At 34.7% G+C, this 16,472-nt stretch overlaps 2 protein-coding genes and 2 non-coding genes across 6 annotated transcripts in view; 2 read left to right on the top strand and 2 right to left on the bottom strand.

The window, feature by feature from the left end:
• Positions 1 to 1,723: 1,723 nt before the first annotated feature.
• Positions 1,724 to 1,826, bottom strand: LOC125875344 (U6 spliceosomal RNA). The gene has a single exon (XR_007447407.1). It is a non-coding gene; the product is annotated as a U6 spliceosomal RNA (small nuclear RNA).
• An 831-nt stretch (positions 1,827 to 2,657) lies between these two features.
• On the bottom strand, positions 2,658 to 6,164 carry LOC125874878 (monooxygenase 2-like). The gene is made up of 6 exons (XM_049555923.1): positions 5,884 to 6,164; positions 5,285 to 5,431; positions 4,637 to 4,702; positions 4,386 to 4,548; positions 3,869 to 4,097; positions 2,658 to 3,285 (listed from the first exon to the last, which is right to left on the bottom strand). The coding sequence occupies exons 1-6, from the start codon at positions 6,135 to 6,137 to the stop codon at positions 2,780 to 2,782; spliced, it is 1,365 nt and encodes a 454-aa protein (XP_049411880.1). The 5' UTR covers positions 6,138 to 6,164; the 3' UTR covers positions 2,658 to 2,779.
• Positions 6,165 to 6,576: 412 nt separating this feature from the next.
• TRNAN-GUU (transfer RNA asparagine (anticodon GUU)) lies at positions 6,577 to 6,650 on the top strand. The gene has a single exon. It is a non-coding gene; the product is annotated as a tRNA-Asn (tRNA).
• A 4,766-nt stretch (positions 6,651 to 11,416) lies between these two features.
• LOC125874874 (uncharacterized) overlaps positions 11,417 to 16,472 on the top strand; it is a 6,676-nt gene continuing 1,620 nt past the window's right edge. The window contains exons 1-7 of one of the 3 annotated variants that reach the window (XM_049555914.1): positions 11,417 to 11,795; positions 12,983 to 13,071; positions 13,180 to 13,255; positions 14,983 to 15,032; positions 15,129 to 15,473; positions 15,650 to 15,688; positions 15,838 to 16,290. In XM_049555914.1, coding sequence (XP_049411871.1) covers positions 11,618 to 11,795; positions 12,983 to 13,071; positions 13,180 to 13,255; positions 14,983 to 15,032; positions 15,129 to 15,473; positions 15,650 to 15,688; positions 15,838 to 16,017 — 957 coding nt within the window. In that variant the 5' untranslated portion in view covers positions 11,417 to 11,617 and the 3' untranslated portion in view covers positions 16,018 to 16,290. The other 2 variants (XM_049555915.1, XM_049555916.1) reach the window with 2 other exon arrangements.

Raw genomic sequence — 16,472 nt, 5'->3', positions numbered from 1 at the left:
CCCCCACCCCCCACCCCCCACACCAGCCCACCCCACCCCAAAAAAAATTTAACTTTATTTTTAAAATATATTTTCAATTTCAATTCAAAAATTATTTTCTACTCTCTAGTAAAAATAAAAGACATTTTCTCAAAAAAAAATTTATTCATAAATTAAACTCAAAAAAAAAAAAATTGAAAAATATTTTCTACTCACCAATCAAACATGAGAAAATAAGTCAAAAATATACTTGTTTTCCAGGAAAACATTTTCCTTCGTACCAAACACACCCTAAATCCTAGTGAATCTCGGTCAATGGATAGTCACTATTTTCTCGTTAAATATATAAAAAGATGAGAATAATTTTTTTTTTTTAAAACTTAGTGGCAACATTGTTAAGTTAGGGTATATGAATATAAAATAGTTAGAAATTAATTTGGATCAAACAATGTGGTGTTTGGATTACATGTGTTCCATTCGGTAAATTTTTTAAAAATAAATAAGATTTGAGCTTATATTTATTACTTTTATTTTCATCTTCTAAATAGTACTTTAAAATCTTAATAAAATACTTAGCATAACATCTCAAAATTGTGGATCCTTTTTTTAGGCATAATACATATATTGGACATTAAACTTGACTTCAAATTTTAACTTTGACTTCCAACTTTCATAGTGCACAAACAAGCACTTTAACTATCCAATCTTTTAATAAATAAACACGTGATTTTTGGAGCCAAGAGTGTGAAATGCAAATGCTGCCACGTGTATTAGTGAGCCACTCAATGGCTGCCAACTAATTAAACACTTTACACGTGCATTTTTGAACTAAAAAAAAAAATTAATTAATTAAGGCTAGAGTTGTCATTTCAGCATTTTTTTTACTGTTGTAGGCCTCAAAAATCAGTCCTAACTCGCGCAAAAAACGTGCACATCACGCGTTTTGCCACGTAAGACACGCGTGTTTATTTATTAAAAGGTTGAATAGTTAAAGTGTCTGTTTGTGCACTATGAAAGTTGGAGGTCAAAGTTAAAATTTGAAGCCAAGTTTAAGGTCAAATATATGTATTATCCCTTTTTTTTAAGTATACTCAAGTGAAAATCAGTACAAATATTTGAAGCCTTTGCAAATTGATACAAAAATATAAAGTTGAAGGGACAATATTCATGGTTTTAAATTAGTCAATGGAAGTTTCTTTAATTTTCCAAATTTATGGCTCTATATGGAGGAAACATGATTGAAAATATTTTGAAATGTTTTTTTTTTTTTTCTTAAATAAATTTTTGGACCGATGGTCCATTTTATTAATAAATGCAAATGGACTCAAACTGAGCCCATTACATACAAAAACAACAAATAAGATGTCGGTCCAAAAGTGACCAAATCTCAGGTGTAAACCAATCCCCTAGAAAATAGGATTTCCTAATGTGATTCCCCAGCTGTCTCCTCTTCATTTCCGCCGCTGAAGATGCTTCTACGGGTCCCTTGTGCAAGCTTTTCTCTGAAGATACAGGTAAGTGGCACCCCGTATTTACTTGCGCCATGTTCCTCTTCTAACTTTTTTTTTTTTCCTGTGCACTGTGAAGTCCATGATGATCAACGATTCTCCATTTTTCTGGTGATATCACTCTGTGTTGGCTGAAGTAGTTGTGGCTAGCTATAAGTTTTTTGCTTAGCTATTTTGCCCCTATCTTGACCACTAACTATTCTGTAATGTATTAACTAAAACGCTAATGTAGGGAAAAAAATTTGGACCATTTCTCGATTTGTGCGTGTCATCCTTGCGCAGGGGCCATGCTAATCTTCTCTGTATCGTTCTAATTTTATTTTGATTCTTGAAAATAAATTAATGTTTTTTGATAGATGCCACATAAAGGATAATTCGGTCATTTGACGAAACTTTAAAAGGTGGCTGAGCCGGTAATTTCGTAGATGCCTCATACACGAGTGTACTTTTAGTTGTATTGAAAGTAGTAATAGCGCGTGAGTGATATCTTCAAAGAAGAGGAAAAAAGATCCCGTCAATTACTATTCCCTCAACTAATGTTCAACGTATCTTTGATTAATGCATCGTGTGAAACGAATTGACATATCTATTAAAAAAATAACAATTGATATAGTGAATTTATTATTTTGCCCCTATTAATTATGAAATCAATGAATTTAAAATTTAAAATTTTCAAGAAGTTCTACATTTTTCAAAGTAATTAATTGAGAATATAAGAGGTAATTTTTTTTTGTCCTATTTTGATTTGTCAAAATGAAGAAGTAATTAGAAATAACTAAAAAAAAAAGAAAACTAGACAAAATTAATTAGGAACAGAGGGAGAAAATGATAAGTATGGTTGGACAAATAATTTTAAAATAAATTCATTCATGCTTCTCATTTATTTTTATTTTAACATATTAAGAAAACGTAATTACTTATTTTTATGTTTTATTTTTAGTATTAATTATTTATTTTTAAAATTATTTTCCAAGACATGATATTAAATTAAACATTAATTAAGAGGAATAATGTGATAAAATAATCATTAATTTTTTAACGAGTGTGTCAAATGCAAATATGATCAGTAAAGGTGAACGAATAAAGAAATGTTATAACTTTATAATATGATAAATATTAGTTGAGTGACCATATGTGATATCAACGAGAGGTAATTGACATTAAAGTGTAAGAAGGAACTTTGTGCAGTATGTATAATAACAAACAGCAACGTTTGTACTTTTGATGCACACCTCAATTAAGTATAAACAATATTTGCCGATGCTAACCCAGCAACTAAATTTCTATGTTTGTTATAGAGGGTCAAATTCAAAATTAGTATGCTCCAGAACTGGTCCAAGCCTAACCAGCTTAGGTACAACAATGTTATCCCTAAGGGCACATATAACTGGATTATCCCACTGTAATAGTGCACCTACAAGGTATGCACGTACTGTTAATGGAAATATACGGGGCCATCTTTCATTTCCATATGCTTTGAATGCGTCCTCGACTGAAGTACGTTTAGACTTGATAGCTTCTACAAGTTTTTTTGACAAAACTATTGAATCTTCAAGTGCACAACAAGCACCTTGACCGAGATTTGGTGTCATTGGGTGCCATGCATCGCCAACCAGCACAATACTGCCAGTAGAGGCAGGAGGACTTATTGAGGGCCAAAGCCATCTATCTACTAAGCTGGTTCTTATGATTGTGTCGTCTGGTGTAAGATTGATGAGGTTTATTAGTTCGGTTGGCCAATTTCTAACGAGTTGTTCAGCCTGTTGTCTCAAAATAGATGGATCTGTTATCTTTGGACCTGTCAACAGATATTCAAAACAGTTAAAATGATGTAATAGAAAAAAGATAGACTTTTTTTTAGGATGTTTTTCAACCTTATTTAGAGGGTAGCATTATAAGTCCAACTACAGAGAGTTGCATGGGAGGAACAGAAGTTTTCAGCTAGTGAGAATTTAATCGAAGTGAACATTGCTGTCAAATAACATGTCCTCATGAAAGAAAACAGACACTATCATGTGCACATGGACGTTTGTTCCTGCCTCCAATTTACTAGGAGCACGGACATGTCAAGTTCTAATTCTGTTTGGTGAGTTTTCTCATATTGTCAGTACCAAACCCCGATAAAGGGAGAAGTTGTGGTGGGTTGACAACCAGAATGAAATTAGTCAATTTATGATGAATTCTCACAGTACATGACATGGACAGTGAATCATATAGCCAACCTCATCTTTCTTGTCGAGGCGCAATATTTTGATTGGCTTATCAAGTTCTAAGGGGTATAGAGACAAGACAAGTAAGTGGTTGATGTAAAAGCATTCTTGCGTCTGTCATGAATACTAAAGAGAAAGAAATAGAACAGACAGCTGTTGTGAAACACAAACCTGGTGACGAGCTATTGTAGCAGATAAACCAATAGACTTTGGTTTCAGATACAGGAACATATCCAGCACGCACTCCTTTTCCATAGATGTAGTTTACTTTTGGTTCAAATGGCTGTCCTTCAGGGAAATATGCTAGGCCTCGAAATGCACAATGTCCCACGTAGTTAGGCTCTGGAAACCCCATCAACTTGGCCACTGGTGACCGAATCCCATCACAAGCGATCAATATCTGTACAGAGATGAAGTTCAAGAAGCAGGGCAAGCATGAGAAATAAGTCCACTTGGTAATTTTTTGAATAAATCTTACAGCTACAAAATGAGAATCATCAAAATAGTGAACAAGAAATTAGATTAAGCATTTTACAGCTTCCCTTGTCCAGTTGAATTAGAAAATAATGTTTTTGGCAATACTAATATTACATTATTGCTAATTAAAGGAGATATAATCAGACAAATGAGAACAAGCACCACGGAAACCCTGCAAACAGACAACTCAAGAGCACATCTAACTACGTACCTTGGCAGATATCCGAATACCATCATCAAGTTCCAACAAGGTTTCACCATTTTCACTTCTTTCAATGTTTGCCAGCTTTGAGGAAAAAGAAATAGCATCTGGTGGTAGCCTACTGGCAAGTGTTTCCAGTAGGACTCTTCTCTCCACAGCACGGACTTCTTGACTACTCCATTTTCGTGGGATCAATGGAGAAAAGGATAAGAATTTTATAATAAATTCCCATGAAGCACAACAATGAGAGAGGACTATACCTTTCATCCTCATCTTTGAACCTGAAAGAGCGCAATTCTCTTCCATCTTCTGATTTTATCGCCATCCTGCAAATCCCGGGATATTCTTCAAATATAAAGCAGTGATTTTTTGATACAAATAGAAAGAAGAAGCTAGGAGAAGCATATGCGCATGATTTTTAGATAAACAAATTGCAAGCTACTCCTTATTAAAAATTGAACCACTAATGCCTACACAGATACCCAAGGAAATCATTAACCAAGAGAAGCATCTTCCGCATGATTTCAGTATCAGCACCAGAAACCTCCAGAAGCACACTAATAAATGAAGAAAGAGAAGACAACAGAGAGGTTCTTCTACGTAAGCCACTAAAAGACCTCTCACTAATCTTGGGAGTAATCCGTTTAAGTATGCAGTATTATGTAATCTGATATGTCACACTAGAAAGTGTTATTTCCCTACACTGTGTTATCTGCAAATTCTAAACAGTAATCACTTGTCACTCGTGAAGTTCAGCTCTGGTTGTATACACTAGATATAAAAAGATCTCTGCTAGTGTAGTATACGCTTACTTAACTAGCTGTTCTCTAAGCCCCATAGGAACAGCCAATAAATAGGTAGATGTTTAAGCAAATGTATGAACAAGGAGTTCAAGTGAAACAACATACCCTTGAATTTCAAGAAACTGACTCCTGAGATCATTGCCAACTCCAATAGCATCCAATGCCTTCCATCCATTTTTAAAAAGTGTTAGCGAGGTTCCTCCGGTCCTCAATGATTCACCCTGCTCAAGTACCAATGTTCTAATACCCAGCCTAAATCACATTCATCAAACTTCTCAATTTCGCAAAAAAATAAATAAAAAAGTAATCATTGTAACAGCAATAGAACAAAATGGATATAGAAAATTCATAGACAACAAAAACAAACCTAGTGTAATCTCACAAGTGAGGTTTGAGGAGGATAGTGTGTACATAGACTTTACCACTATCTTTATGGAGGTAGAGAAGCTGAGTAGACCAAATTAGCTAGTTTGTTATTAAGACTAACTGGTTGATTAATGGATTGGTTGTAATAACAGCTATCATGGAGGCACATATTTTATTATTTGTGAATCAAGTAGCTCAGCCAGTTAGTTTGACTACCTAAACTTTCACCTTGTTAGTCAGAGTTTGATTCCCGCAACTTATAGTTCCCTCTCCATTTCCCCTTCCCCTACCAAAAACAAAAACAAAAAAAAAATGGAGGCAGAGTTTGTGAACTGAACCTCTGAAGAGAAACAGCAGTAGCAAGACCAGCAATTCCAGCTCCGACAATAACAATATCTTCTTTTCTATCATCAGCTCGAGCATTTATAATGGATAAAGAAATGCGTCTGACTCGAATTCTGGTTTCACCTGGTAACCCTCCTAGTTGGGTTTTTGAAGATGTTCTTTTACTGAAATAAAGTGATGGGTTCGAAAAAGAAGAAAGAGAGATGTGGGATTTTACAAGCAACAGAGTGGAAGAGGATAAAGCCATGAAAATAGTTTGTTGGTGGAAAGAAAATGTGAAGAAGACAAGAGGAGAAATTCAAGTAGGTATTCCATAAGAATACGAGTGGTCGACATTTAACGATGTGTCAAAACTCAAAATCTAACTCTTTATGTACTAAACATCAAGATTTTTCCTCCGTAGACCTCAACCCAACCCCACCCTACACCCCTTTTTTGAATGCAAGCTTTTCCCGGTATTGTATCTTTAAAACGGAACGGATACATACGAGTCTACCCGAATTATTGTAATTCAGAGGAAGATAATTGGTTGGTTTCTTTGTTTGCTTCAGTGAAGTTTGAGCATAATGGAAATTTCTGAGGAGGAAAAGTTTGCCGGTGTGCCATGGTTTCCGGCGACGGTGAGAATTATTTTTTCCTGAGATTGTCAAGATGAAATACGATTAATATTATATTGTAGCAACGAAGCTGGAATAGCTCAGTTGGTTAGAGCGTGTGGCTGTTAACCACAAGGTCGGAGGTTCAAGCCCTCCTTCTAGCGTCCATGCTTATATGAAACAGTTTTTACTTTTTAAGAATTCAAAATATATAAATTTTTGAATATCCACCTTCTAGTTTTAATATTGCTTTGATTATTTTTAATTTAATCTTTGCTCCAAAACAAAGACAATTTTTTTTGGATTTAATTTGGTTTAATTTTAAGTTTAAAAAAGATTGACAATCTTTAATATTTTTTTATATCTACGAAAATGGATAAATTTGGTTATATTTTAATTTATTACAAATCCAATAAATCGATATACAATTATTTTTTTGAGAGAAGCATTGAAAATATCTAAAATTTGACGTGAATTATCACTTTCATTCTTGAACTATTGATAGTCTTAAAAACACATTTTTACTTGACTAATTGAACTTAAATATAATACATCTTGCAACATGAGTGAAATACAACCCTAATTTTCGTCAGTTTAGGGTGTTTCAACACTTGTCTTGACTTTTTATTAAGAGTCTTGTGCTCCTACTAGAATTTGATACTGTTATGTGATGTGGTAGATTGCAGGTGTGTTTAAATTTAGTTAGTCAAGCAGTAAAGTACTTTTAAGATTTTCTATAGTTCGAGATGAAACTACTAATTTACTTCTTGGCGTTGTGAATACTTCTTTCATTATTATTTTTTTAAGGGAAAAGGGTCAAAAATGCCCTCCATTTATAGTTTGGCTCAAAAATGTCATTACAGTCAATACTTTGGTTAAAAAATACCCTTAAACTATGCGAAAGGAACAAAAATGCCCTTCGTTTGTAGTTTGGTCAAAAAATGTCATTGTTGTCAATACTTTGGTCCAAAAATACCCTTATTGTTATTTAATAGGTAAAAAATGCTCATTTTCCAAATAAATCTATTATTATTTTCTTTTGAAAAAAAGGATAAATATACCCCCGAACTATCGTAAATGGTATATAGATACCCTCTGTCATACTTTTGGAACATTGGTGCCCCTGCCATTAAAAAACTAGAGCATATATACCCTTTATACTAACAGGCATAAACATTATTTCATAATCTTATCCACCGACCCAATATTTATTAAATATTGGATCGACGGATAAGATTGTGTCACGTGTCCCTGATTAGTCTTCCGTTAGAGTGAAGGACATATATGCTCTAGTTTTTTGACGGCAGGGGCGTAATGTCCCAAAAGTATGATAGGGTATCTGTAACACCCAAAAAACTCGTAGGTGAAACTAGAGCCTTACGTGAGAGTTTTTGAGTTTAATGTGGGTTTGAAAGTGTAAAATGGTTTCTCGAACTTAGGTTGAGGGATTTAGGGATTAAACATCAAGGTACGATCCCCCAAGTACCAACCAAGGGTCCTTGAGGAGGACTCTAAAGTCTAACCCCAAAGCTGCCCTAAATCTACCCAAGCTGCTAACATAATGTGGGCTACATATGGGACCTACGGGGCGTAGGTCTATCCACGCCCCGTGGGTCAGGCCCTCAAGGTTAGGCTGCAGACCACCCACCCACGGACCTGCAAGACGGGGCATAGACCCACCCACGGTCCGTGGGTCATGGGCGTGAGTCATGTCTGTACTTTCTGTCCAATCTCGGCCAAGGTGGGGTTAGTTTGGTAAATTCCTAGGATAGTTATTATGAAGTGAAGTAGTTTTATATTGATTATTTAGACATATTTAAGACTTTTTAAGATATTAACTAACTCATTACCTCATAACTCCCTAACCCAAAATCATAACCAACTTAACCCTTTTCAAAAATCTTCTTTCTAAAAACTCTATTGAAGAAGAAGAGGAAGATCAAGTTAGGGCTTGAAGGAGGGGGCTTTCTCTCACGAATTTGGTTGGATTTCTTCATCTAAGGTATGGTAGTCTTGATTCATGGAATGCTTTCATCCATAAAGCCCTCAAACTTTCAATTTTAAAGTTGAAAATTCTCCAAAACCTAGGGTTTTCACTCTAAGTCATGGATTCTTCTTAAAAACATTTTCAAAGATATAATTATCATATATTAAGATTGAATTGTTGTTTTATGGTGGTTCTATGATAAAAAATCCCATGAATTCATGAATTTCCCATAACCCTAATTTAAGACTGTGATGTGGGTGAATTGTAGTAAGAGAAATACTATGCAATTGTTCTTATAGTAGTGTAGTTACTTGAATTATGTCATTATCCATGCCTAATTGTAGTAATTCTAGGTGTGTTGGTGAATTATGATTCATGGCCCTTGAAGGGCAAATTATGAAGATTGATGTATAATTATGATGCTTATGCACATGCTTTGTAATTTCAATGAAAGTAATATGATCATGACTATAATGCAATTGTGATATTGTTGAAAGGTTATTCTCAATTATACACTTGTGAATAATGATGACATGTTGTGAAAGATTTGTTCAATGTAATGTTATACCTTGAATTGGTAGGCTTAGGGCATCATCTTCATGTGTAACTAAAGTGATCTTGATTGGTATACCTTGAATTGGTAGGCTTAGGGCATCCTCTTCTTGTGTAACTAAAAGTATCTTGACTTAATGAACCTTGAATCAGTAGACCAAATGGTAGCCCTTTCATAAATGATTAATGAAGTATTCTAAGACTTTGTCTTAAATCGGTAGACCAAATGGTAGCCCTTTCATAATGAGTTCATGAACTACTATAATGATGAACCTTGAATCGGTAGACCTAATGGTAGCCTTTTTTTGGGGATTCAATGAGCTATTCTAATAATGTACCTTGAATAGGTAGACTGAATGGTAGCCCTTTCATGTGTGTAATAATGTACCTTGAATCGGTAGACCGAATGGTAGCCCTTTCATGTGTGTAAAAATGTACCTTAGGTTGGTAGATCGAATGGTAGCCCTCTCAAATATAATAATGTTAAAAGAGAATGAACTACTTTATAGGAATTTAAAGCTTAGCACCAAGTGAATATTGTAAGGTGGAAGCTGTCCCCTTGTTAGGCAGGGTTTCTATAAACACCTTCCTTATCCCATAACTATGTGCCCACATAGGTTATTAGCTAGTTGATCCACCTAAGCTAAATTACCGGTTCTACCTTAGGCAAGTAGACCAACCCTTTACGATGTGGGATAGACATTGAATTCCATGGTTTGCTCACATGGTTTATGTCGATTCGGCCTTATTCTCATCATGTGAGTTATGTGCCATGGTTACTCAAGAGGTTCTATGAAGTGTGGGTGGTAGTATGGGATGCCATCCATGCATTGCACGAGTAGGCTTTGAGAGTGGCTATGGTGTGTTTCTCGAATGTCATAATGTCTAATGAAATGAATGTGCTCATAATGATGCTAATGAGAATGTTGACTTAAAGGCAAACTGTAATGATGAATGCTTAACTTGGATTGTTATTATGAGTTGTTTTCCTTGTCATGACTTATTAAATGTGAATGTTCCTTATCTATGAGTATTAACTAAAGATGAGAATGAAGAATGGTAAGTATGTTATGGTGGCCTCAAGGTGGTACTTAGTATGTGTGGTATTATGGGATGACATTCATACATTGCACAAGTATAACTTAGGGTTGCGTAAGATGATGGTTCTATTATGTTGAAATGATTTACATGATGTATATGCTTGTGACTCATAATTTATACTAAAAGTACATGATGATTCTCGAACTTGTTAAATACATGATTTTCAACTAAAATGTCCTTTTTAGCATGATTTTTGCATGACTATCATACTTAGTGCATTTTTGTGCTAACCCATATTTCTTTTACATTTTTACGACGTGTAGGTTCCGGATCTTAAGGTGATTTCTATGGTTCAAAGCTTGGATTGACTATTCTCCAAAACTAGTGGTGAGTCCTCATGGTTTGCGGATGAGAGTTGTTCTTTTCTAGTTTCTTTCGTGTCATTTTATGTTTCGGACTATGTTGAAGGGCTGTGACCCTATTATTGATTTAAAGTTGTATTAGATGGACATGTGAGACAAAGTTAGACTTCCGCTGTTTTTAAATAAAGACTTCGATTATATGGATACAAATTTTTAAAATTCCGTACCATTTTCTTATGTCTTATGTTATGAATGCTATGAGGCTTGTATGAGGCTTTCAGAGTCTTGTACGCCGTGTTACGTCCGGGGTGTAGGCTCGGATCGTGACAGTATCTGCATACCATTTACGATAGTTCGGGGGGTATATTTGTCCTTTTTCTTTTTTCTTTTTTCTTTTTAACACATTCTTTTGCTAATAATGTTTTTTTAAAATTAGCAAATGTTTATCTTACTTCAATTCAGAAAAAAATAAAAAATGAAAATATTTTTTATTTTATTATTATTTTTTATCGTTATATAAATATCAACTAATGATGGATATACTATGATCTTATATAAATGACATATATTATTTGTTGAAAGGGTACATAAAATTATTTTATTTTAATTAATAAAATGAGATTAAGAAGAAAATAAATATTTCCTACATTTTTATTTGTTAAAGTGATTTTAGAAAAAGAAAACAAGAATAGTGTTCTTTAATAATATTTTAATTAGGAAGAAGATGTGTTTAAAAAGAAAAAAATAATATATTTATTCGGAAAAAGACATTTTTGACCCATTTTGTAACTATAGGGCATTTCAGGACAAAAGTATTGACTGTGAGGACATTTATGAATCAAAATATTCAGGATAAAGATATTTTTGAGTCAAATCATAAATGAAGGACATTTTTATTCTTTTCACATAATTTAAAAGCATTTTTGATCCTTTTCCTATTTTTTTAAAAAGGAATATGCATAAAGAAATTTCTGTTTCAGATAAAAATGAAAAGGGCTGATGTAGGTGATTGACTTGGCAGTTGCTACAATCTGATGGTTCGGCGGCACAGGAACTTACCCATGATCCACCAGAAAGAGAGGGACAAAGAAATGCTTATTTCTACTTTCTGGCAGAAAGCAGCTACGATTATTTGAAGAATTTTGGTGAACAAGACTGAAGACTGAGCTCCTGTACATAAACAGTGCTAATGGAAACCAGCAGTAGTACAAGTAGCAGCAATAGTAATAGCAATGGCGTGATAGTTAATACAGAAGAAAGGAGAATCAGAATAGAAAATCCCTTTACTTTGAAGGTTGGTCAAGTATTTACTGGCTTTGGCATTGGCTGTGGGATTGGAATCGGTGTTGGCCGCCCTTTAAATCTAGGTACTAAGCCATCTTCACCCTTCTCATTTCTTCCCATTCACCAAAAAAAAAAAGAGGAGGAAAAAAACATGAAAATTGAAGATTTTTGGAAACCTAAAGAAGGGGAACCCAAAAATTCAAGTAATTCATTTTGGGGGTGTAATTTTGTTTTGTTTTGTTGTTTATTAATGCCTTGAATGTGTAAAGATGAGATCTTTATGTTGTTTGTATTCAAATTTTGAATGTTTTGTGCTATGCTGCATTGTTTTGGTTACTTTCAACCCAACTTAAAACACAATAATCTATGTAACTCATTTTTGGGTGTTAAGTTTGTCCATGGTGTGTGTGTTAATGAAGTAAAAACATAAAGTTGAAATATTTAAGCTGTTTGTAATGGTTGGTATACTTTTCCTGCCTGTATTTGTGATGTTTGATGTAATTTTGGTTAGTTTTATTGAATTATTTACTGTTCTCTGTTTATGGATTACTTGCTTTATAACACCAAGTGAACACGAGTTAAGGAATATCTGAAATCGATATGCACATATTATATAGCCTTGCTAATCCTCCTTCTTGATGCTCTTCTGTTGTTTGTTCTTACTGGGTTATTCTGAGAGAGGATTCTCAGCAATCAGTTTCTTAGCGTGTATGTGTACTTAAGCTCTGGCCATTAGAGATCAGATATCATGCGGGGGCTTGTTACTAATAACAAAGTTGGAGGCTAGGGGTTAATGCTCCTTTAGATGCTTTTTCATGGAAAGAACCAATTAGTGTACTCTATCTAAAATGGTTGATACTCTTAGTTGAATACTGTTGAAAACAAGAGATGTTGATCTGTTATACGATGGTATGCATAGATAATTAGATATAAATGATGTGCAATTGAGCAGTCTGAGTGGTGTAGTTAGTGTGTTTTATCAGATTACCGTTTGTGTAGTCACATTGTTGTATTGCAGTCAAGTGCAAATTAATCCTGTTCAGCCTTTCTGCATTGTTGGGAGTTGGGACTATCGAATTGCTAGTATCTAAAATTTGGAATTCATCAATTTGATCGAATTGGTTCAGGTTGTTATTTGTCACTTAGATTTTCTGTCTTAATATAAGCGCAAACGGGATTATGGTTTGAGATACTCTAAATTAAAGGACTTTGCCTTCTTTTAGATTGATATCTCTTTGAGCCTTCCTCACTATTTTACCTTGTTTTTTAGGTGCAATACCTATGCTAAATCAAGTTATGACTGCCACTAGAGGTGCAACGGATGCAATTTCTGGAGTTGGAAGACATGTTAATAATTCTGTATGTCTATTTGTTAAACTGTCTTCACAGTTCACATATTATTGTGATATACCTTACTTAATATTTGTTCTTTCACTGGGTCCTTATTGCTTTCTGTCGTTCCTGTAGTTGAAAAAGGTGGGGGCAAAAGGCATTGAAGCTGGTGTTGGATGTGGTGTAGGTTTTGGACATGGTTTTGGAGTCGGTATGTAGACTTATATTTGCTTTGTTAAAGGTTATCTTCTTCTTCTTTTTCTCTATCAGCTAAATTACGATTTCATTGTTAAAATGCATCCAGAAGATGCTGAATTACAAAGCAAAAACAAAACATAGCGAGTTCCACAACCATTGAACCTTCTAAATGTTTCCGAGTGAGCTGACAAAGTTAAGAAACTGAACAAAATGTTGAAGGTTATCTATTAAGTTTTGCATTTAGGATGATTCATTTTGAAATGGGGAAATTGGTAAACTCCTGTGATATTCCTAACCACTTTGTGTGCACTCTTTACTTGGAGAAGATTGAGCTGAAGACTTCAAAGATCTCTTGCAAAAAGAAATAAACAATAATAATGTTGGACAAGTAAGAGGTTCCATAGCTTATGATTGACAGTCGAAATAAGAACTTCTAGGCAGGTTTGAGGTTTATTTTGTTGCCAGAAAACAGTGAGATAGAGCATTTCTGTGGTCATTGGATTTTTTATCGAAAGGGAAAAATTTGACTCTGAAAAGAGGTATTTGAAATGCCACAGTCTGCACAAATGTGACTGGCTGATGGCAGAAGAAAGAAGAAAGACAACGGCCTAGTAATTATCCTGCTTAGCATTCCCTATGGATTAGAGCCTATGCCAAGTTGCTGCTTAAAGAAAAGAAGTGTTGCCAGATAGCAAAAAATCAACTCACAATTCTTTACCATCGGATTGAAAGGATTCATCCACTTTGATAAGTTGGCATCACTAGCAAGTAAGAAGAAGCTTGTTTGTAATTATGTATGACAAGTAGGATTGCCGATGAGATGCAAAAACATTGCAAATTACTTCTGGACAGATAACCCCGACTTGCCAAAAGTTCAGTGCAAGATAATATAGTTCACAGAAATTGTTTGAATTTAAATGATTAAATTAAAATCTCCTTGTCAGTATTTTAGAAACTTTTAGAAGTAAAACTAACAAGTCAAAGCTAAAAGATTTAAAAGCCTGATATAAGTCCAGGCACTTATCCTGTCCCAAAGTAAACTTTTCCCTCTTTTCTTTCTTCTCCTTGAGAAAGTATAACATAAAACGATTAACATAAGCTTGACTGGCATACACTAAAATTGGAGTAATTGCTTAATTAGTTTGGCCTTTTCATGCTTGTTTGAGGCAATGTGTTAGTGGACTCCTTTTCTCATGTTTCGTTGAGTAAATATTGACAATTTCTATAGTTGTGTTGACAGAGAACGATAGATATTGGAAGTATGCCTTGGGTGCACTTACATATGTGAGATCAATTAGTGTAATCAATACTATCCTTATGATTAGCTCTTGTCTATATTTTATCACCGTGCCATGTGTCATTCATATGATTGATATTGAACTATGTGTATGATTGAATTTGTGTGGGATAGATTCTGGATAAGTGATCTCCCGTGCTTGATAGCTTTGCTTGGTGATAGTGGTGCCATGTTCATAGGGACCAGGTCGCCATAGGTGTTTCAAGAAACTGAAAGTTGTTTGAGTTGTAGATACCTTAGTCAAGGTTAATTGGATTTATTGGAATGTAAATTTGTGTCTTGGTACTAAATTGTGGTCACAGACTCTGCGAATGAGATAAAGGAAGAAAAAAAGAAACAGAAATAGCTGAATCATGAAAACATTATTTTATAAAGTTGTGTTAGGCAGAATTTGTCTAAACATTTCCTTTGTTAAGTAACAAAATCTTGGTGATGCATGTCAGGTCTTGCTGTGAAGCGCGGAGTGGTGGAGCGGATTCAGTTGTATTTAATTGTATGCATTCTTTTCCGTAGTTCACTGCTGCTACCATCTAAGATTTCCCCTCCTCCTCCACACTTAAGTTTTAACATAACTTCTCTTAAACTGCAGCAAGCCACGTCAAAATTAATGATGAAGTCTGGAATGTCTCCCGGCTTATCTATTGGTCAAGGCATCCTTCCACCATCCTTGCAAGCTGGGATGAAAACAGTCAGTGAAGCCTCTATTCAGAACCCACTGGGAATTGCCAATCCACTTGAAGTGAAGGTTCCACATACTTCTCATCCAGACTTGACAAATAGAAACACAAATTCTCTCTCTTCTAATGAAAATGATACTTCAAGAGCTAATGTCGACTCTTCAGATGCATCATATATCAGCCGGACAGAGAAGGTTATTAGCAATTTTCTGCAGAGTCCACTTGTGAAAGGTGAAGACGGTACAACAAATGAGCTGGTATGTGAAGATGAATCCACATTTCTCACAACACTATAGGTTAAGCGTAATTTACGAGATCTCCTTGTATTTGTTGTATATCGTGCTAAGGATGAGATTCAAAATTGTAGATGCAAATATGAGATTGCTAATATCAAAATATATTAGTTGTAATTCCTGTACTTCTTTATTTGCAGTCTGAGCGTGTGGGATCAGTGAACAACCTTCTTCATATGGTAAGTTTTCATTTTGACTATTTACACCATTTAATAAGGATGTTCTTAAACAGAATATGACTTACATTGCTGAAACCTAGTAGACTTACATTGATGTTCTATGTTTATATGACATTTGAAGTATTGAAAATATGGTTGCTGCATCGTAGGTGTTGAAACACCAGCAAGCGATTGATGAGCTCATGCAGGAAAATGAAAAGCTACGCGAGATACTGGTGAAAGACTTGAAAGTCTCGCCCAGTAAACTCCAAACCAGCTACTCTAGTGGAAGTAAGTTTCCAAATACTGAATGTTTCGAGTGCCGTAAAAAACAAAGGAGAAGACAATGATTGAATACGATATCTTTCTCTTTTTACATTTTTCTATTAGATGAATGAAAAGAATATCTTACATATTTGTCTACATCACCCAAGCAGAAATCAAGAAGCTGACCTGCTCTTTTTGACCTTCGTGAATTTGCAGCTTATTTTTTGGTTGTTGTATGAAAGCCTTTTGCTACATGCAATTAGGTAGCATGTGGATTAGCTTTACCAAAATATATGTGTAGGATGCTGCTGGAAACAGATATAACTATTTTTTAAAATTCTTTTTTGATTTCCCAACCATTGTCCGCTACCCACATTGGAACTTGTCTAAATTCGAGACCTCTAGTTAAGAATAAATGACTACTTACCACCACACCACAACCCTTGTTGGTGATAAATAACTGCTTACCACCACACCGCAACACTTGTTGGTAACACTCAGCTATTCTTGTTTAGCTATATGTCATGCATCTCTCTCC

Source organism: Solanum stenotomum, chromosome 8 (genome assembly GCF_019186545.1).
Source record: "Solanum stenotomum isolate F172 chromosome 8, ASM1918654v1, whole genome shotgun sequence".
Classification (NCBI taxonomy): Eukaryota; Viridiplantae; Streptophyta; class Magnoliopsida; order Solanales; family Solanaceae; genus Solanum; species Solanum stenotomum.
Note: the sequence above shows the minus strand (reverse complement) of the source record. Positions and strands in the feature narration are given on the sequence as shown.

Excerpts from the sequence above, each read along its gene's own strand:
- LOC125874878 (XM_049555923.1), bottom strand. The coding sequence starts at position 6,137 with ATGGCTTTATCCTCTTCCACTCTGTTGCTTGTAAAATCCCACATCTCT. Across the intron at positions 5,432-5,883 it reads ACTGCTGTTTCTCTTCAGAG|GCTGGGTATTAGAACATTGG; the intron begins GTTCAGTTCACA and ends AATGTGATTTAG. Across the intron at positions 4,703-5,284 it reads CAGTTTCTTGAAATTCAAGG|GATGGCGATAAAATCAGAAG; the intron begins GTATGTTGTTTC and ends CGGGATTTGCAG.